This window comes from Vulpes vulpes, chromosome 9, assembly GCF_048418805.1.
Source record: "Vulpes vulpes isolate BD-2025 chromosome 9, VulVul3, whole genome shotgun sequence".
In the NCBI taxonomy this organism is placed as follows: domain Eukaryota; kingdom Metazoa; phylum Chordata; class Mammalia; order Carnivora; family Canidae; genus Vulpes; species Vulpes vulpes.
The window spans coordinates 33,126,035-33,148,143 of record NC_132788.1 but is presented as its reverse complement, the minus strand read 5'-3'; the positions used below and the strand labels follow the sequence as shown (position 1 = coordinate 33,148,143).

General features: G+C 43.1%; 2 protein-coding genes across 8 annotated transcripts in view; one reads left to right on the top strand and one right to left on the bottom strand.

The window, feature by feature from the left end:
* The window catches only part of CBR4 (carbonyl reductase 4), a 158,614-nt gene that overhangs the window by 28,125 nt on the left and 108,380 nt on the right, over positions 1-22,109 (bottom strand). The gene's annotated exons all lie outside the window — the stretch shown is intronic.
* PALLD (palladin, cytoskeletal associated protein) overlaps positions 1-22,109 on the top strand; it is a 401,027-nt gene that overhangs the window by 342,436 nt on the left and 36,482 nt on the right. For all 6 annotated transcript variants that reach the window (XM_072719731.1, XM_072719730.1, XM_072719732.1 and 3 more), the window contains one exon: positions 14,431-15,042. In XM_072719731.1, the coding sequence (XP_072575832.1) occupies positions 14,431-15,042 (612 nt within the window). The remainder of the gene's footprint in view (positions 1-14,430; positions 15,043-22,109) is intronic.

The following is a 22,109-nucleotide window of genomic DNA, read 5'->3' as shown; positions in this document are numbered from 1 at the left end:
GTTTTGAGTTGTGGGTCAAGGTTCTTTTCTTCTCTGCATATGGAAATCAGATAGGATTTGTTTTTGCATTTTTGTCATGTGCACTCTAATATAAAGACTTTAATTCCAAAAGAGATAAAAAGGAATATTGTATAGAAATGTCTGCAGTTACTGGTTATAATTACAAGTTCAATTTTAAAAAGAAAAGGTTTCAAAAAAAAAATAAAAATAAAAAAGAAAAGGTTTCATTAGGACTACTATGCTGATTTTCAGAAGCTGTCATTATCCTTGTGCTTTAATTCTCTAAGCCAAAAAAAAAAGTTAAATTATGTTGGTCAAAAAGATTATGCCAGTGCCTTGTTTTTCCAGCCAATTCCATAATCAAAACTTGGTGGCAGTATTTTGTTTATGGGCAAGAAACTAAAAATGTTACAGGGTATTTATCAGGGTAAATTTAAACTGAGTATTATTAGACCAGGTGAATGAAAAGAGGTTATAAAGACAAACTTTCTGTCTCCAGGAGAAGGTGGGAATACTAAAACTTCACTGGAAATGAGAGGTTATGGATAAATTTGCAAATACAATTCTTTAGGGAAAGCACCATGCAGAGGAACTTTTCCATATCCCTTAGGTAAGGAGTGACCTCCTGCCCCCCCATTGCCTTCCAAGGGGGAGCTTACCTAAGGGATATGATAGTATAACCCTCTTTAAAGGAGTGTGTGTGTGTGTGTGTGTGTGTGTGTGTGTGATAAACCATCAGTGACTAATGTCCTCTGGCTCATGTTGACATTTTTGTAAATTCTGTGGATCTTCGATTTACTCATATATTTTAGAGACCAAGAAATTTCCACAGCCAGAAAAAAAATCACTAATAAATTCATAATTCTTATTTATTCTATCCTTATCACATTAATCCCATCTTACTTAGAAGGCATTAACAACAAAAATTCATACTAATTTTGTTTCCCTGGTATGAACTCTTTGTTCTGGGATTACAGACATGCTTTTCTTTACTGGTGGCCACCATTAAGACAGAAGATCATACTTGGAAGGTCAAGTTAGGAATAAAAGTATAATTATTCTATAATTTTTTTATAAGGACTAAGGACTATAGTCCTTAGACAATAATTTTATTATCATATTTAAACTTGAAAATGTGCATTATGCTGATACTGTATCTAGTCAGATGCATGGGTCTCTGCACACATACACACCCACGAATGTGTGGGCTATATTAGGACATAAAACCATTAAACAGCTCTGCATGATTCCTAAGCAAGCGGACACCCTTTCTTCTTCTGGGAAGGAAGAGCCCTTGTCGGAACCTGTCTGATTTACAGCATATTTTTCTTTTGGTCTTTGGACTACTTAGCTGTATTCTTATAGAAAGGACTTTTTGGTTTGTTAGTGAAAGCCTTTTAGTGAAAGAAGTTTATATCTTGGTATCTTCACTTGAAGGGGCTAAAAAAGCAAAAAACCTTGTTATTAATTGAAGCTCTGTCAGTGGTCTCCTGCGAGATACTCTGCCATACAAGATGATCCAGGTTCCTTCCATCTGTCATTCTGTGAATCTCCTGTTTAAATCATCATACAGATATTTTATACTCAAGTAGCTTTTTCCATTATTTGTTTTAAATTTTAAAAAGAATAAGCCTATCCAGGGACATATATGATTTCGCTCAATGAAGGGCCACCTAATATATAAAAATTTAAAATCTAATCATAAACCCAGTGTAGTGTACAGCAAACCTCATTATTTATATGTTTTGGAAACGATTAATGAAGTATAGTGAAACAAGTTCAAAACTGTAGCTGAATATACTATAAAAAGTTTTCTTTCAAAAGGCACTTCAGGATGTTGCAGGGCTTTTATCATATTGTGATATCATGAATATCATGTTAGAGGATACTCCTTTTAATAGAATGGTCAGTAAATGCCTCTTGACTATACACAGTCATATATAAATAACCACATTGAAGCTTTGTGTAACTATCATAGAGTTCTCTCATTTTTTTCTTGAGTAATTACATTAAGTAATTGGGCTGTTTTATCTAAGAATTATTTTAATGGTTTTAGTCATTTCTCAAGGAGGGAACCTCATTTATTATGGTCCTTCCCAAGACACATTTGGATAAACTTCATTTACTGCTGCCAGGAATGGATCTGCATCCTGAGGGGGAAGGTCAGTCAGCATTGTCATTACTGCAGCTCATCCCTTGGCCTCTAAGGAATGTCAAGGTCAGTTGGCCATAAGCTAAGAAAGGTCAAAGCCATTTAAAATTTAACAGTTCTTTTCCATGGGTCACAAGTCTCTGAGTGCATGCTGCTAAGCTACATATCTTGAGTTTGCCAAAATGCATTTTTGAGTTGCTTCAAGAACCTTTTCCCTCTTCGGATGAAAGGTTGGAATTGGTGCCTGGTGATCAGGCAATGTGTGCAGGCACACTGTGGAATCCTGAGCTTGAATATCTCCGTCATTAACATTGAAACTAGCAGCAGTCAGCCTTTAAGTGAGTATCAATTACTCTTTGAGTACTGGGGTCCAGCTATGCGTTCCTCTCATTTATTTACCCTTGGGAGATTGAAATATGTAGAAAATGTTATTGGCAGCTTACTTATTCAGAAATGTTTACCTCTTCATCGAAGGGCTTATATAATTTATTTTTTAAAAGATTTTTATTTATTTATTCATGAGAGACACAGAGAAAGAGAGAAGCAGAGACACAGGCAGAGGGAGAAGCAGGCTCCATGCAGGGAGCCTGATGTGGGACTCGATCCCAGGTCTCCAGGATCATGCCCTGGGCTGAAGGTGGCACTAAACTGCTGAGCCACCAGGGCTGCCCAATGAGTTTATGTTACTAAAAATCTAAAAAAGTCATCTTTATAACTGTTGTTCATTAGTATGTGGAAGATACCATATTTTTTTAAATTCCAGCATATTTAGTGATGCAATCTCTTCAAAGATGCAGTAACACAACAAATTAATATGCACATGTCCAATCTTCAAAGATGAGATTGTGGACTTTATAGCTTGGAGGAACTTGAAAATATATTTTTTAAGGGACTATTTTAAAATAGTCCAACTTTCTATTTCACAGATAAGAAAAAATTTAGACCCATTTTAGTCAAGGCCATACAAATAATTTGTGGCATAGTTACTTCTGCTGGCGAAAGCACTGAGTAGCCCAGTGGCAATTTCCCCAAGAAATAAAAGTCTGCAAAGCATAGCATATGAGACATAAAGCATTCCCTATCTAAAATTGTACATGTGGAATGTCTTCTAGTCAGAGCCAAGTTGTCTCTCTGGGTAGCTGTTTTAGGCTCCATTGCAATGTTGTTATCCCAGTAACAAAGAAACAATGGGATGGGAGTGATAGAGCCAGTTTTGGGTGGAACCCACATTACAAAGGTCCCCTGTGGCTGAAAGGATCATAGTGCACTTGCAGTATTAGATAAGTCCTGCTGCCTTGATGAGAGATACCATAACAGTAGACTCATGAGCCACACCACCTCAGTGTAAGCCCACTGGCACTACTTTCCAGCTGTGTAGCTTTGAGCAACTTACTTTTTAACTTTGTGCCTCAGTTTCCTCATCTGTAAAATGGAGATAAGTGAGGTCTTATCTCCTTAGGCTTTTATAAAGATTCAGTATAGTTGGTATAGATTAAGTACTCCTCATAGTGCTTGGTACATAGCAAGTGCTCAGCAAGAGTTCTCTGTGATCAGTAGGAGCAGTGGTGGTAATGAAGCTCTTGGTACCAATAGTAGTAGTGGTTGTCAGGATTGATTAAAGTCTTTGGACAAGGACCTCCCCAGGAGACTTCAGATACATGGAATAGATGTTCTCTTGCTTCTCGGATCTTTCATTATTAAGACAAGAGCATTGTATCGTCTTTTACCATGTGACTGTTTTTAAAATAGAAGCTTTGGGAATTTGATATGTTTTAAGAATTAATATGATTATAATTTGAATATCTTAAGAATTTTATATTTTAAACGTATTTTTACATGTACAAGGTTAAAAAAATACTCAAACTACTAGTATAGGAGGCTATGAAATGCAAAAATAAAAGACTGCCTCCACCTCATTCTAGTCTTACTCTCCAGAGATCAACACTTTTTTTAGCCATTTGTTTTTAGACTTCTGATGGTTTCTTTCACAATTTTATAAACAGTATATGTAGTCATTATTTACTGATTCATCAGCTTCAGGTAGTGCTATTAATTTTCTTTAAAGGTTTTATCTGAGAGGGGGGCGGGAAGGGCAGAGGGAGAGAGAGTATCTCATGCAGACTCCCTGCGGAGCATGCAGCTGGATGTGTGGCTCCATCTCAGGACCCTGACTGAGATCATGACCTGAGCTGAAATCAAGACTCAGATGCTTATCCCACTGAGCCACGCAGGTGCCCTGCTATTAATTTTTAATATTATTCTCATAGGCAAGATGCTCTTGTCAGGCCTTGGGCATTGACCAGCTGATAATTTTGTGTAGTTAGTCTATGTTTCTATTTCCTTATCTGTAAAATAAGGAAATTGGATTAGTGACTGGTCGGTCTCCAAGGCTACTTTTTTTGAAGTGTTAGAGAACATTTGAACTAACTTAAGCAAAAAAACAAAACAAAACAAACCCCCCCAAAAAACGGAGAGGACCAGTTATTTTTGTACATGGAATTCAGAAATAAAACTGATCTGAGAGCTATCCGGTTGATAGCTCAGATAGGCATAAGGCTAAGATAGGCAGATAGGCATCCCAGGTTGCCTCTGTTGTCTTCTATTTCTCAACAATGGCTTTTTTTTTTTTTTTAATGTATTGGCTTCCTTTTTATAGTCTCTTCCACCGCAGCCAGCACCTCTGAGGGATCCTGTCCTTCTAGTTAGCCATCAAAGGAGAGAGACATATAGGTCCTTCTTGTCTTCAGTGTGAAAAATCCTGATTGGCCTAGTCTGACCTGGATCATACATTTAACCTTGAATGATTTGGTGAAGCCAACAATGATTTGCCAGTCCTAGGTCACATGCTCACCCTGTGACCCTCCAAAGGTTGGAGGTTTATATCTGGCAGACCCACAAGGAATAGAGTAGACACTGACCTGTAAAGGAAAGGATAAACTGCTTTTACCAGATGAAGACAAGAATGGTTGATAATAAAAGCAGATGACCACTTCTCTTGGAGTTTCAGAAGACTGATTTTAAGAAGGAACTCACTCCAGGATGCCTGGGTGGCTCACTCAGTTGATTAAGCGTCTGACTCTTGATTTCAGCTCTGGTTACAACCTCAGAATCATGAGATCAAGCCCCATGTTGGGCTTGGTGCTCAGCACAGAGTCTACTTGGGATTCTCTTTCCCTCAGCCCCTCCCGTTCTTGGTCTCTCTCTCTCTCTAAAATAATCTTAAAAAAAAGGAACTCATCCAATTACTCACCAACTGGGGTGAGTCATTACTTGCTTTTATGAATGCTTGCTGCCATGTCTCCAACCAATGGCCGCCTACTCCCAGAAAGAAAGCATGGCTTCCACCTACATATTCTTTAACTCAGTATCAGCTGGTAGGAACTCCTGGCAGTGCTCCCCAACACTTGAAAAATGAGTCCAGATAGGAACATGAAGTTGCGGGCGGACATGCGGGCTTCAGGTTGCAGCACAGGCATCCAGCGCAGCCTTGTTCATACTGCACTATTAGATCTTTATGAGCTGCTGCTACACAATGGATACACAGGGAACCATTTCCTCCTTCGGTTCAGGGGCCGACTTTGTTATCTTAGGATGCAATCTATGCTTTGAAAGAGAACATTGCAATTAGGGTCCCTTCTAAAGAAAAGAAATGCCTAGGGATGACTCCAGTTCTCACCAAGTTCTGAAAATGTCCCTGAGACACTTTTCCTTAAGGTAAACATCAACTTAGGCACTTCTGACTGATAACCAAATAAAATGGAAACTGGGCACTGGTACAGACTTTCTCTGCCTGGAACATGATGGAGTGCCACACAGATGCCAAATTCGGAACTTGTGCTAACCAGCTTCACGAACACTCCCAACTGGGGGATGGGAGTCTCATATTTTAGATACTAAAAAACCAGAATATAAGTGCTGTCATCATTCTAAGAGCTCGGATTGTTTCACCTTCCTATATTCCGCATAAAACAATGCCTGGTGAGCTCCTCACAGGTGGTGATGTCTACGAGCAAAATGTTGCAATCATTACCAAGAGAGCACGGAGACCACAAACCTGGCTCTAGATCGGGCTTGTGGGTGTGGGTGGAAAATGTCACTGCTTGAGGACTGGCATAGCTTGCAAGAGGGAGAAAGAATTGTTAGATATTTCTGGGGAGGACTTCAAGGAAAGAGAGATGTTGAAAGGGGCACAAAGCGATAGAGAGAGAAGCCGGGGGGGGGGGGGGGGGTAGTTTCCAAGAGATTTGAGAAGGCTAAGAAGGAAAAGCCAATGAGAGTTTGCAGGACAAGGAGACTAATTAGGAAGGATGAAAATGTGGAGATAGAGCAGGAGTTAGTGATAAGAAGTTAGGACTGCTCTGGGCCAAATTGTGGGGATCTTTGAATTAACAGCCGTTATTAGGGGGAGGAAATTCAAGAGGAGGGAGTGGCACACTGTCTTCGGTGTGGTAAGTTTATGTTTTATGAACTGGGCAAGAGAACTGGAATTCAGGACTGGGGTCTGAATCAGAGGTGGATTAGGGAGTGATTGGGAAGTTTGATATTGGGGGGACACCCATAGTCAAAGGGCTGGAGAAGAAGCCATGAGGGAAACACAGGAGAGCAAGGACAGTGGTGGTGGTGATTATGGTGGCAAGAAGAGTGCTTCGAGAAGGAGTGGGTAGGGGCTTGCATTGTCAGATGCTGCAGAGGAAGGAAGAGTGAGAACGAGAAAGGACTGGCATTTAGGGATTACAGATCCAGGGCACAATGTAACCCGTATCTTTATGGTCAAGCAAATACCTTAATTTTTTAGGAGGTTTACAAAATCAGGACAAAGGACAAAAGAGGTTTTGTGGTGGAAAGAGGGTCAGGATATATTCACAGAATGCTGAGCAGTTCTTGAGCCACTGAAATAGTTCATGGTTCTCTAAGAGAGAACATTCTACAAAACCACATCCAACCCAGTTCCCATGCGAGCTGTTTTGAGACACACAAGACCCCAAAGCTATTTTTCTTAACTTATGGACAGAATTGATGTAGAATTCATCTACATGAAGAAAAAAATTCAATTAATGTTAACTGATGAGGTGGTGATCGTTTATAGAATAAAAGCATCCTTCCTCTTACAAGATTTTATAAGAATCCTTTGTGGAAGGATTTTAGTTTGCTTCTCTAAAGCCTTCAAAATCTATTTCTGTTTACAGGAAATAACATACTCAGTTTTCAAAGACAGTTTGAATGGGTGTGAAAACAGCATATGCATAGGATTAATATATGTATATGAATACACACCAGGCTTGGGCTTGGGTAGTTGTGAGCTCCTTTTTACTCCTCAGTTTCTTTGTTATTTTTAAATGTACCCAACTGAAGAGTAAGGATCATAAAATCTGAAAGTTTACTAGGACCTTACAGATACATTATAAATTCATATGTTAGAGCCGGGAATGGGTCCTTGATGAAGTCAATTATCCAAAGTCATAAACAGTTGGTGGCTGAACTGGAGTTGAACTATTTGAACGTTTCTCTGGGTGACTCTGTGTTCTTGCAGATAGCCTGTGTGATAGTGGCTTTATGGGCGGGACACCTGTACTCCCTTAGAACAATGCAGTGGCATGGGCTGGAGTGCCATATTGCCTGATGGAATAGAGAAATCTGAGGATTGTAATTAAATTCAGACAATATTTATTGAGCTGCTTATATCGGAACGCAGAGAGAAATTGAAGATAAAAACAGAAGGTGTAGAGAAGTGAGAGAATCGCTATTTTGTTCTCTGAGCATATTAAAGCCACTTGGTGAGTAGATGACCATTATTTCTTTGGAAAGATAAGACACTTTGCCTCTACTAATACATTCTTACAAGTACAAAATGCATACTGTTGTAGATATATTTGGTTCAGCAAACATAAACTAAGTTGGAAATGACACAGGAGGGATGGGACAAGCCTCTCAATGAGAAAATGGAAATTTGAAGAAATGTTAACCATATGAAACCTTAAAATATACCATGAATTCTTCATCTCGTTATAAGACTTCTCAAAGTTAAGTATCTGTCCATTTCCCCAACCCCACTCCCAATTCTTTAAAATCTCAGAGAAATTTAAAGCTTAAGACATGAAAATTCCTTAGCATCTGTCTCACGGGGAGTGGTTTTTTTTTGTTTGTTTTTTGTTTTTTGTTTTTTTGGTGTTTTGGTTAGAAATGTGATCAGTGACATTGCCTCAAGTATTGACAGGAAAGGTTAGAAACCACATTTCTCTTCGAAGGTGCGCTTTGCGTTAAGAATTAATACCAAACATGTTCAGCTGGGAACAGTCTGTATTTCTGTTAATGTCCACTATATTTGCAGTTTTTATAAGAATTAGCAACTAGTATCTACCCGTATTTCCCCTAGCCTCTGTGGCAACAGAAATGAAAATGATCTAAGGCACTGAACTATGATGTTGAGTTGATGCTTTTAGAACCTGACCTCACTCCCTTAAAGAAGGTGACACCAGTGTTGAATCTCATCTAGATTCGTCAGACTTACTGCTTAGGACCTGCAAACACCATGGGAGCCTGTCCCTTATCACATACGGTTCAGTTGGGATACAATCCTTTTCTTTTGGTAGGACTATAAATGCTTGGACCACAGCCTTCACAAAGCCAAAGGACCATTGATGTACCCCACAGACCCCCTAAAGGGAAAGCCAGCTGCAGGATTCACGTTCTGAGGCCCTTCCTTGTTCCAGCACCATCCCAGCCCTTCCGTCCTCACTCCCTGAGCCACAGCCATCCTTTGATATTCCAGAGACTTTCCCAGGAGGATTATGAATTGGTCAGCAGTGGCTCCTCACCCTTCTCTCATGGTACATGGATTGACCTCAGATAGACATCAGCTTTATATATTAAGACATAAAGAGCTACTGTTTTTCTGTAGCAGAGCCAGATGCAGTTCTTATTCTGAGTGGAAAGGATGAGTCTTTTTTCTAAAAGAGGCTCCAGTCGTGTGCTGATTTCACTCAGGTCACTTCTTCCCTGAACCCTCCTATGTAATTAATTGTGGTCCATCCCAGCTCTATCTAGAGAGTCAGGATGATTTACAAAAGGCACAGAATAAAATTAAAGATCAAAGAACATGGCTTTTATAAAGAAACCTATGTCATTATGCAGTAAATGTTAAACACACATTCCCAAGCAGTGGTCAGTTTTGATGTTAACATTCCCTGGTTGATGGTACTTTGTAGAAAATCCAAATCTTCTATCCCTGCCCTCTCCCCCAACCTTAGAGAGAATGTATTTAAATTTCATAGTCATTTTTGCACTTACAACCTCCCCGCAAACCCTGTGTAGTACATTCTCATTGGCTTATATTAACGCATTTTTATTGTATAAATGATTGTTCTCAAGACTGAGTTTGTACCTTTTACCAAGAGGCATTAAAAAGTTAGTGCTAAATAAAGCAAGTTGTTTGATATTGACCCTCATCAGGTGGACCTCATTCATGTGATATAAAGACATAAATTAAAGTATGAGTAATAGAGACAAGAACAAGACATTTGAAGTACTAATATAATAAAGCAGATGGACTTTAATCAGTACTCCCTGAACTGAGCCCTTGTAGGAGTTCTATTTTATAAGTTCCCAGAATTAACATACTGAGTTCTCTCCTACACCTGATACTGAGCTAATCCCAACCGGAGAGGGCTGTTGTGGGAACACCCAGTTTATTCCCTAATTCATTTACCTACCTTCGTTTGAAAATTCTCAAAATTCCCCAGTCCAGTATGGACGACCCTAATAAATTTACCTGCTGAGCCCAGCAGGGTACAGAAACTAATATGGTTTCTGCCACTGAAAGTGTGTGTCTGCCATGTGTGATGTTCAGTTGTGTGTTGTGAGGGTGCTGGAGGTCACAGTCCTTGCCTTCCAAGTGTTTATCAATAGCAGGACCAGCAGAGCTCTTGGTTCAGAGGGTCGCAGTACTGCACCTCTTCATCATACAATGGCTTCTGTATCACACAATTAGCAAACTAAAGAAAGTATATAAACCAACAGCATATTTATTCTGAAAGCACAAATGTTTTCCAGCTTCACAATCCCAGGAGTTTCTCCAGACAATTATAAATACTCCATCTTTATTAATATGAGCAGAGGATAAATTATTTCTTGCAATCCAGACATTGCTCCAGAGAGACATACTGGGAATTTCCAATTTACATAAAAGTTGTTTTCCAGAAATTTACTTTCACATCATTTATTTTGAGCTTGGGCTGCAGTCCCCCAGAGAAAAAGTGATATGTAGTAATAATAAGCTAACATTTTAATAAACCTTTTTGTTTGTTTACTGAGCACTTTGGAGAGAATGATGAAGCAAGACTTTCAAGCCAACCAGCCTTCACATCCAGGTTTTGCCCTTAGACAAATTACTTGGCCTCACTAAACTAGGAGGGGGGGGGGGGGGAGTCTTTTTATTGTTGTTTTTAAAGATTTTGTTTATTCATGAGAGACAGAGAAAGGCAGAGGGAGAAGCAAGCTCCATGCAGGGAGCCTGACGTGGGACTTGATCCCGGGTCCCCAGGATCATGGCCTGGGCTGAATGTGGTGCTAAACCGCTGAGCCACCTGGGCTGTCCTGAAATGGGGATGAAGATCCCAACCTCCCAGGATTGCTGAAAAATGAGTCAGTCCAGTGCTAGGTGTATAATTAGTGCTGTCTCTCATCTCCCACACTGCTGTGGTTTCATGAGTCCAAGAAGGGCCACCACATGCAGTGGGAACAGAAAAAGAAGAAAATTCTCTTGCAGTAAGTAGAACATTATCTGCATGTTTTTTTTAAAGGTCCATTTTGTACAGTAACCTGAACTGATGTGGTGGTTCTTCCATGCCGTGACATGTCTCTAGAGTGCACACTGTCAACCAGGCACTGTGCTCGCTTAATCCTCGTGGTGGCCCCACAGCTACTAGCTGTGGGGAGTAGCTGGTGGAGTTGGGTTCCATGCCAGTGCCATCCAGCTTGAGGCCAGCCTTCTTCTCCTGAACCACTGTCACTTAGCCAGTTGTGCTTTCCACAGCTTCTTTAATCTAGTGGCAAGAGAGATTACTGAATTGGCAAGTAAATCAGGTTCTACATCTGTTTATCCCTGTCAAATCTAAACCTTTGTCCCATCCAATTGTCTGTAAAACTGTTCTACTTAAAAATCAATGTCTAAACCATTGGGCTCTTGACTTTCTGTAATAGAAGAGGGGCATCCACTGACTTCGTATTTACATAGTCCCTTTCTGAGCCGTGAAGATCTTCGCATCTTTGTACCATTTCACTCTAAAAAGATTCAAGTTTGAAGTTAGATATTCTTAAATATAGTCTTAAATATGTAAAAATTTAAAACTTTGATGATTCAGATCCTGAAAGTCCTCATGCCATGGCTTCGTGGAGGCATGAGTGGGAAAAATTCTTAGAAGGGGAAGATGACCACAGAATTTTTTTAATTGCATCAGAGATGGGGGTTCTTCTATGTTGACGTACCTGGTGCAGTTAAAGAAGCCAGACACAGACACAAATCTAACCTGGCTCTCCAGGTAACCTGCTCTGTGACCTTGAGCAAGTTACTTGAAGTTTCCCCATTTGTAAATGGGCTGTGACAGGTGCATAATCAAAAGTCCAGACATTTCATTTCCTTCAGTATTGAAGCCTTTAAAATTGAAGGAGGAGTAAGGATAGGACATTCCTTAGACTTTTTGAATTGGGGTTGAGGCAGAGAGGGGTACATGCTCTGTGTGTGTGTGGGGGGGGTAGATGGAGTTGTGCAAAACCAAAGACTTTAATATGATGCTCAAAGTGTCATCCTTGCGACTAGGGTGTCCAGAACTCTTAACTTTTCAGCCTTTCCACAGTACTTCCAAGAAGTTCAATTCAGTTTCATTTTCAGAAAAAAGACAGCAGGAAAAAAATGGGGAAAGAGAAGTGATGAATTTTTATAACATTTAAGTAATTTCCAAAGACGTTTCTGGTGCCTTTCATTCCATTTGCCTTTTTATCTCTGTGAAAATCAACTTATTATTAAAAAAAAAAAACAAAAAAGGACTGAGAAAATGACTTAGAGTTGTGCCTTTCATCATCTCAAAATCCAGGTGTCAGATCCATTTAATTCAAGTATTCTTTAAAATATTATGATTTGCCAGAAATTAAGGCAGATACTCAATGATTCAAAATAACTGTTTTACTCTCCCTTCCAACCTGTCCAGTTCTCTGCATATTTTAGTCTGTGCCCAGTGCAAAATGGGGGAGTAGAAACCTAGCAGAGTTCTTTACCGCAGTATCTACTACTAACCAGGTCAATAGAATGCCTGTTCATTTCTTATGAAATGTTATATTAAGACTTTCTTGAACTGTCACTTGTTACTAAAAGTAGCATGTCAGCAGCTTTAAGCCCACATGGGTTAACAAACTTGGTGGCTGTTTTGAATGGTCCAATGAGTAGGTCTGACCCCGGGAGAGTCAGAATATGGTGGTGGTCTGGGCTTTCCTGCCCTGGCTTCTTTGAAGACTGGCTTCTCAGGAGCCAGTCCCTCATCTTGGGGCAGAGGAATCCTGACACCAGACATAGGGAATGCTAGGTTTCTAACAGCCTTGCCAGAGCCACTGCACACAGCTGTTTGCTGATGCCAGGCCAAGCTCAAAATACCTTAGAATAAGGTGAGGCTCTGACCATGGTGCGCCCAGCTGGCCAGAGTAGAGGAGCAGTGCCTCTGAAGAGGGCCATACAAATCACTCTCAACCCAGGTACACAGGTCCCCTGAATGTTCATGATGAATATTCAAGGATTAGGATACACAGTAAGAAATAAGGTGATAGAACAGGCAGGGAGATCAGAAAGGAGCATTTGGGGATTCAGCATGAGAGTGCTTGATGATGGGTTTTAGAGCTATTGGGTGGTTTTTGTGAGTTCTATTCCTGGGCCAGTTCTAAATACATGAATGCAGGCGTGCATGTGCTGGACAGTGGACCCAAACCACACTGACATCTGCAGCTTCACCATTTAGTGAATCCTAGCAGTGGCATGGCTGCTTTTCAAACGCTCCAGTTGAGTTCCATTGGACTGACCCCACAAAGTTCTTTGTTGAAATCTTTGATGCTTTGTACAGATTAAGCATATAGAACCATGTATATACTTGATATACATAATAGAACCATCTGCTTTTCAGTTCCCAAGCAACTTATTTCTTGTTCTTTTTGTGGATTTAAGTGTACTCACTTTACTGGATAATTATAGGAGAGGATGGATGACACAGGAAGGATGTTCCTACATCTACTGATACTTGCTAAGAGAGCTAAATCTTCTTGATTCTTGAGTTTTTTTTGCTTTGATCAGCAGCTTCAGTTCCTTTCATTGCTTTGAATTTCTAAATGCATGATTTTGAAAATTAAACACTTATGGTTAAGGGAAGTTTTGCGGTATTTTTTTTTTTTAAGTTATAAAAGGCTTAAAGTTAGGAGTATGGCTCTGCATATTCATGGCTGCTCTTGATCTAGGGCCACCTTCTGTTGGGTTTCTTTTGACAGCCATTGGTCACTGAATAAAGGAAAACATCTTGGATGTAAAATTCAGCCAACCAGGAAAGCTGGAGTAAAATAGATTTTATTTTAGCTCATTGCTAGCTGCTTACTAACTTTTGTAGAAGTTAAAATTCAGACTCTCTCTTCTCAGTGGAAAGCCCTTGGGTAATTAAGGCTGCATTATTATTATGCTAAAATAATTTGTTACTGCTTATTGAACACCTACATATTAAAGATAGGTGTTGCTTGTGTATTTCAGACATATCACAAAACATCAGTGTGTATTAAGGTTTGTATAAATAATTGGCAGTTCAGGGTTGACTACTGAAATTCTGGTGATAGTAAATTTTGTAGTATGTTTTTGTAGGCAACAAATGGATCAATTAAAGTAGATTTTGGGGGAATACACCCCAAATCACCCTTTGGTGTTTACTGAATGCAGAGTTGACAGCACTAAAGCAGGCAAATTGGACTAACCGAGATCTTCCCAAAATAACTTTTAACTTTCTCATGACAGAATTCTCTTCCCCCAAAAAAAGGACAAATAGAGGACTGAGGACTCACGTCCAAAGTTTCTCTCTTCACACGTCTGGTTTTGTTAACATGAACTGTGGCTCCTGGAAGTCCGACAGAAGGACCACCCGGGAACTTGTACCCGGATGTGGGTCACGTCGGGTCAGGCTTACGCTGGATCCCGAGGTCCCGCTGGCTGTGGCCGCCTCGCCCCCTCCCTGCCTGACCGTGTGCCTCTCCTCTCCCCGCAGGGACCCTCTGAGACTGCAGCAGCTGCAGCACCAAGTCCGCCTGGAGCAGGAGGCCGGCGCGCCGCCCCCGCCGCCGCCCTCCCCGCCGCCGCCCGCCGCCGAGCCCATGAGCGCGCTGGCCCCCCGCTCCGCGCCCGCCATGCAGGCCTCCGGCTCCTTCAATTACGCGCGCCCCAAGCAGTTCATCGCGGCGCAGAACCTGGGCCCCGCGTCGGGCCACGGCTCGCCAGCCTCCAGCCCCAGCTCGTCCAGCCTGCCGTCGCCGCTGTCCCCGACCCGGAAGCAGTTTGGCCGCGCGCCCGCGCCCTTCTCACCGCCCTTCGACCCCGAGGCCCCGTGGGGCCCGTCCTCGCCGTCGCCCCCGCCGCCGCCGCCGCCGCCGGCCTTCAGCCCCACCACGGCCTGCCCGCTGCCCGACGTGTTCCCGCTGCCGCCGCCGCCGCCGCCGCTGCCCAGCGCCGCCTCGGCTGCGCCGGCCGCCCTGTGCGCCTCGCCCACGGCCCGCTTCGCCCACAGCCAGACGCCCGCGGCCTTCCTCAGCGCCCTGCTGCCCTCGCAGCCCCCGCCTGCGGCCGTCAACGCCTTGGGCCTGCCGAGGGGCGTGCCCCCCGCGTGAGTGACGGCGCGCGCCCTCCCCGTGCCCCGGGCTGCCCCCTGCCGAGCCCCCCCACCCCCACCCCCACCCCAGGCGCCACCCGGCGGTGCGGACCCACCGCACGCTCGTCCTTACCGCCCGTGTGCCCAACGATTCGGGCTGAGCTGCCTTCCCATCACCGAGTCCAGTACTCTCTGTGCCTTCCCATGACCCAGACCAGTACTCTCTGTGCCTTCCCATCACCGAGTCCAGTACTCTCTGTGCCTTCCCATCACCGAGTCCAGTACTCTCTGTGCCTTCCCATGACCCGGACCAGTACTCTCTGTGCCTTCCCATGACCCGGACCAGTACTCTCTGTGCCTTCCCATCACTGAGTCCAGTACTCTCTGTGCCTTCCCATGACCCAGACCAGTACTCTCTGTGCCTTCCCATCACCGAGTCCAGTACTCTCTGTGCCTTCCCATGACCCAGACCAGTACTCTCTGTGCCTTCCCATCACCGAGTCCAGTACTCTCTGTGCCTTCCCATCACCGAGTCCAGTACTCTCTGTGCCTTCCCATGACCCGGACCAGTACTCTCTGTGCCTTCCCATCACCGAGTCCAGTACTCTCTGTGCCTTCCCATGACCCAGACCAGTACTCTCTGTGCCTTCCCATCACCGAGTCCAGTACTCTCTGTGCCTTCCCATGACCCGGACCAGTACTCTCTGTGCCTTCCCATCACTGAGTCCAGTACTCTCTGTGCCTTCCCATGACCCAGACCAGTACTCTCTGTGCCTTCCCATCACCGAGTCCAGTACTCTCTGTGCCTTCCCATGACCCAGACCAGTACTCTCTGTGCCTTCCCATCACCGAGTCCAGTACTCTCTGTGCCTTCCCATCACCGAGTCCAGTACTCTCTGTGCCTTCCCATGACCCGGACCAGTACTCTCTGTGCCTTCCCATCACCGAGTCCAGTACTCTCTGTGCCTTCCCATGACCCAGACCAGTACTCTCTGTGCCTTCCCATCACCGAGTCCAGTACTCTCTGTGCCTTCCCATCACCGAGTCCAGTACTCTCTGTGCCTTCCCATGACCCGGACCAGTACTCTCTGTGCCTTCCCATCACCGAGTCCAGTACTCTCTGTGCCTTCCCATGACCCAGACCAGTACTCTCTGTGCCTTCCCATCACCGAGTCCAGTACTCTCTGTGCCTTCCCATGACCCGGACCAGTACTCTCTGTGCCTTCCCATCACCGAGTCCAGTATTCTCTGTGCCTTCCCATGACCCAGACCAGTACTCTCTGTGCCTTCCCATCACCGAGTCCAGTACTCTCTGTGCCTTCCCATGACCCAGACCAGTACTCTCTGTGCCTTCCCATCACCGAGTCCAGTACTCTCTGTGCCTTCCCATCACCGAGTCCAGTACTCTCTGTGCCTTCCCATGACCCGGACCAGTACTCTCTGTGCCTTCCCATCACCGAGTCCAGTACTCTCTGTGCCTTCCCATGACCCAGACCAGTACTCTCTGTGCCTTCCCATGACCCAGACTAGTACTCTCTGTGCCTTCCCATCACCGAGTCCAGTATTCTCTGTGCCTTCCCATGACCCAGACCAGTACTCTCTGTGCCTTCCCATCACCGAGTCCAGTACTCTCTGTGCCTTCCCATGACCCAGACCAGTACTCTCTGTGCCTTCCCATCACCGAGTCCAGTACTCTCTGTGCCTTCCCATCACCGAGTCCAGTACTCTCTGTGCCTTCCCATGACCCAGACCAGTACTCTCTGTGCCTTCCCATCACCGAGTCCAGTACTCTCTGTGCCTTCCCATCACCGAGTCCAGTACTCTCTGTGCCTTCCCATCACCGAGTCCAGTACTCTCTGTGCCTTCCCATCACCGAGTCCAGTACTCTCTGTGCCTTCCCATCACCGAGTCCAGTACTCTCTGTGCCTTCCCATGACCCGGACCAGTACTCTCTGTGCCTTCCCATCACCGAGTCCAGTACTCTCTGTGCCTTCCCATGACCCGGACCAGTACTCTCTGTGCCTTCCCATCACCCAGACCAGTACTCTCTGTGCCTTCCCATGACCCGGACCAGTACTCTCTGTGCCTTCCCATCACCCAGACCAGTACTCTCTGTGCCTTCCCATGACCCGGACCAGTACTCTCTGTGCCTTCCCATCACCCGGACCAGTACTCTCTGTGCCTTCCCATCACCCAGACCAGTACTCTCTGTGCCTTCCCATCACCCAGACCAGTACTCTCTGTGCCTTCCCATCACCCAGACCAGTACTGTCTGTGCCTTCCCATCACTGAGTCCAGTACTCTCTGTGCCTTCCCATCACCCAGACCAGTACTCTCTGTGCCTTCCCATGACCCAGACCAGTACTCTCTGTGCCTTCCCATCACCCAGACCAGTACTCTCTGTGCCTTCCCATCACCCAGACCAGTACTGTCTGTGCCTTCCCATGACCCAGACCAGTACTCTCTGTGCCTTCCCATGACCCAGACCAGTACTGTCTGTGCCTTCCCATCACCCAGACCAGTACTGTCTGTGCCTTCCCATCACTGAGTCCAGTACTGTCTGTGCCTTCCCATCACCCAGACCAGTACTCTCTGTGCCTTCCCATGACCCAGACCAGTACTCTCTGTGCCTTCCCATCACCCAGAACAGTACTCTCTGTGCCTTCCCATCACCCAGACCAGTACTTTCTCTGCCTGTCCCATCACCCAGATCAGTAACACTCTCTGCCTTCCCATGACCAAGATCGGTACTTTATCTTCGACATTAAATAAGATTCTCATCAGAAGCTACTCAAAACTCTCTGCAGGACTCTTTAATAATTTTGATGATAGTGGAGTTGGCTACCATATAGAGCACTGTGCTAAGTAAATTATGTATGTTACCTAATTTGATACACTCTTAAGAGGTACCACTGCCCTACTGATAGATGAGGATTCCAGTAGTTAAAGAATTTGCCCAGGGTCACATTAGCCACTCAACGGAGATTTGAACTCATGTCTACTTGAGTCTACTGCAGATCCATGCTCTTACCAACAGACTATGTATCTTAATATTTTAGACCAGTATGACAATGAATGTGGAGGAGTTTGGTTGTTAAGTATATATCCAGTGTTTTTGAAATATGTAAATAAGAAAATTAAAAAGTAAGCCTTTACATATATGTAATGATTGAGCAGAACAGAGAAAAACATACAAAATGTCTTTGTGTTGTTGATGCAAGTAAGGGACGACATGTCCAATCTAGTGAAGAGATGATGTGCCAGTTCTGTCCCTGGCTAGCAGTTAATTCCTAGGGAGAATACATGGATCCTCAGTCTCATTTTTTCTGTTTGCAGATTAAGTACTTGTCTTTTCTTATGTTAGAATGATGATGAGGCAGCCATCTGAAATCTTTAAATAGAAAATCTATGAGGATAAATAACATCTATAAAAGTGCATTAAAGCCTTCAGAAGAAATGCATCATACAGGTGTTTGGCCCATATTATTGATAACTAAAAAATAGCACATACTCATTTTACTGAAGAGTTTAAAATCAAGTACCTGTCAGCAACAGAAGACGGAATCCTCACTAAAGAATAAAATGAGAAAACCTTAAAGTTCAGGTTATTTTCATTCATATGAAAAAATTTCCCATTTTGGGATATCCTAATACCACCGTAGACTTGAGCATTGCTATGCTTGACTTTGGCAAGATGTATGAAGGAGCATCAGTTAGCAGTGTTTTGTTTCTTTAGGCACTTTCTAAATGTTGATTGCATGAATTCTGTATTTGAATCTGGCTTTTTCTCAAATCTTTATTGGAAAAGCTCAGTCAAATGAATATGTAAATAGGTAGCGTGAAGGAGGAGCTTGTGTAGTAATGTGATAATGGGCTTCTACTGAAAGTTGAGTGAGTCAGCTTGGCTGAGAAAACTTTTGTTTTTCTCCCCTGCTTGTTGGTTTTCTTTTATTTAGCTGCTAGGAAATGAAGTATTCTCTTGCCACAAGGAAGCTGTTAGATTGAAAAAGTGAGTTTGCTGCATGACACTCTTTTGTCCCTCTTACTAGGAAATGGTACCAGATCTTGTTTCCCAGGAAGATAAGAACTTACCTGTGTAATATTTCTCCAATTGAACAAAGACTAGACTATCAAAGGTGTTGGGCCATCATGCCTTTCATCTTTTATCATCTTAAGTAGAAACAGTAGTTTTTTCCTGATCTTTGAAATTCTCTTAAGAATATATGCAGTTCTAGGAGCTTCCCTCAAGTAACAGAAGCATTTGTCCCTTATCATCATTTGTCACAGTTATTAATTTTATGGAGTAAAATATTTCATAATTGTTACCACTAAAGAATCTAGTAGCTCCTGCCATTTCTTAAAACCTACAGAGAAATAATACTAATTTTCTGGAATCTGTGAAGAACTGTACTCAAACATAGACACTGTGACACCAAAGATAAGTGGCAATACCAGGCTGCAGATTTTTCTCTATGCCAGTCCAATAAGCCATTATGATTACCCTTTTATCTCAAGGAATTTTATTTTTGCTAAATCACACATATTTGGAAGAATTCCTTCTTCCAGTATAATACATGACTTTTGGAACATGTTTCTCCTCTGGTATATTGTGGGATCCCTCATTTGTGTTCTGAATTAAAAATGAAAAGAGCTCTTTTTCCATCGTAATAATCCAAATGATTTGCCACAGGCTGAATGTCCCTTTCAGGGCTGCCATGACTAAAAATTATGGCATCCTTGAACTTGTAGGAACTGGCAAACTGCTGACAAATGAATTTTTAAAATTTCTTTCATTTCTATTTCACTGTGAATTTGTGATTATGATAGCAAATTCAGTTCCACTTATATGTGTAATTTCTCTGGTTGAATGGTTTTGCCCTATTCGTGAAGTGCCAGTAAATGGATTGATTATACGTGACCTGGTAAGTAGAACTATGGGGTTTTGTTTTGTTTATTTTAAAGATTTTATTTATTTATTCATTAAAGAGACACAGAGAGGCAGAGACATAGGCAGAAAGAGAGGCAGGCTCCCTGTGGGGAGCCCAATGTGGGACTCGATCCCAGGACCTGAGCCAAAGGCAGACGCTCAACCACTGAGCCACCCAGGTGTCACCTGGTTTGTTTTGTTTTGTTTTTTGCCTGCCCTCTTTTATCAAAATCTTAAATATAAATGTCACTTATCTCAGTATTCTTAATCATAAGTTGCATGCTGGTTGTTTTATTCTGTTTGTATGTTTAGCATTGTTCTTGTTTTAATCCGGAAGAGGGTAGGCTGGTCATGCACTAAGTTTTTAAATAGTCCATGGAGATAAGGTTGTGTTTCTCATACATGTGGGTAGCAGAGGTCAAGTCAGGAAACAAAGGCCATGGATGCCAGGATATACCACGAGGTCAAGAAGGCCAGTGACAGTGGGCTACACTCAGACTCACAACAACAGTGTGTGATTATTGGCTGATTGCGGTTTGGGGAACCGCAAGAAGAAGTGGGGAACTTCTGTATATCCAGTTTCTCTAGTACCTTTCTTTCTTCAGACAGCTACATTCTTCCCCGAGATTGCAGGGTCACTAGCAGCTTCACAGATGTTAAGTCTACTAAATCTCTCAGATGGGGGGGGCAGTGAGGAAAAAATGTACCTTAGAAAGAAGCCTGTTTCCACTTCGATAAAATTCATGTATTCTCCTCCCCTCACAACTGCTTGATTGATAGTTTTACGGCTTCCCTTGCTGTCACCCTGTTCCTCTCGTGGTAAACCTCCTACGAGGGCGTGGGAATCCACCTGGAAAGAGTGCAGCAGCTCTGTCTCTGCTGGTCTCTGAGCACCTGTGCCACGTCACAGGGTGAATCAGGTCAGAGCTGTCCCCAGGAACCAGACGGCACTGAATGTTTTGCCCACCTTCACATTTTTAGAATCTCTTCTCTTAAGGGAGTGCCCCATAGCCACAGCTATCATGTTGTATAAGTAGGCCTTTGGTTTGAAATGTTACCCCATGTTTGTCAAAAGTAAAAAGTACGTGTCAATAAGAGCTTTTATATAGTTGTATTAATGAGAGCTTTTATTCTTTAGGCACTCAGCCCTTGACAGACACTATCTCATTGTCCCTCTTTCTCTACCTGATTTATAAGAAACAGGTAGGTAGGTGGGGACCCTGTCATCACTCTTCATGCAAGGTGAGAGTGCCAAGAGGTGAGGGGATTTCCCAGGGTTCTGGAATAAGCCTGAGCAGAGAGGGAGTAGTAGGACTTAGCCTTGGGTGTACTGCCCAGGTTGATCTCAGATAAATCTGATGTTTGCTATTTCTTGATCAAAGAAAACAGCTGCAGACCAACAAAACAGAATACCCTAAGTCCTAAGGAAAAGTTTGTAAAGATTTATTTATACGTTAGGCAGTTCTCAAGTCAAGACAGTGGTTAGATAGTAACTAACAAAAAGACAGAAGCTGCATTGGACTCTACAGACATTATCTCATTATTCCTGTTCTTTCTCCTGTCTTGCAGGAAACAGGTAAGTGGGGGCCTTGTCATTCCCCATCAGAGGCAGAGGCCTCAAGGGCTTATGGGCTTTCCCGGGGTCTTGTTATTGGATTCATTAGTGTCTAGTATCTTAGAGGATTGCACAGAAAGTTGCAGCCAATTCCGGGCGAGTATTTTCTAGCAAATTAGTAAGTGAGGTCTTGGGGTCTGGGGTGGGGTGACTGATGATGATTCCATTGAATTGTCTGCCCCAAGAACCGGTCAGGATCAGACCTGCTCATCCTGGGTGGCTTTCTACCAAGTAGTGATATTGTGCTCACATGTGTGTGAGTTTACTTTTTAGAGAAGCCAAAAGGCAATGTGAAGAGAACTTAATATTTTTATAAAGACATCTATTTACATTTCCAGTTTGCCAGCTTTTTCAGCTTATAAGTCTGAGATATATGAAACAAAAAAAATCAGGGAATTCAACACCATACCATTCCTTGGTTTCCAAAGTCACTTCATCTCTTCACCTTTCAGAATATTCTTGTTTTTTTAAAATACATAATTCCTAGGATTTTTAGTTATCTTTAGTGGAGGAATAAGAAGTATACCCATTCCATCTATG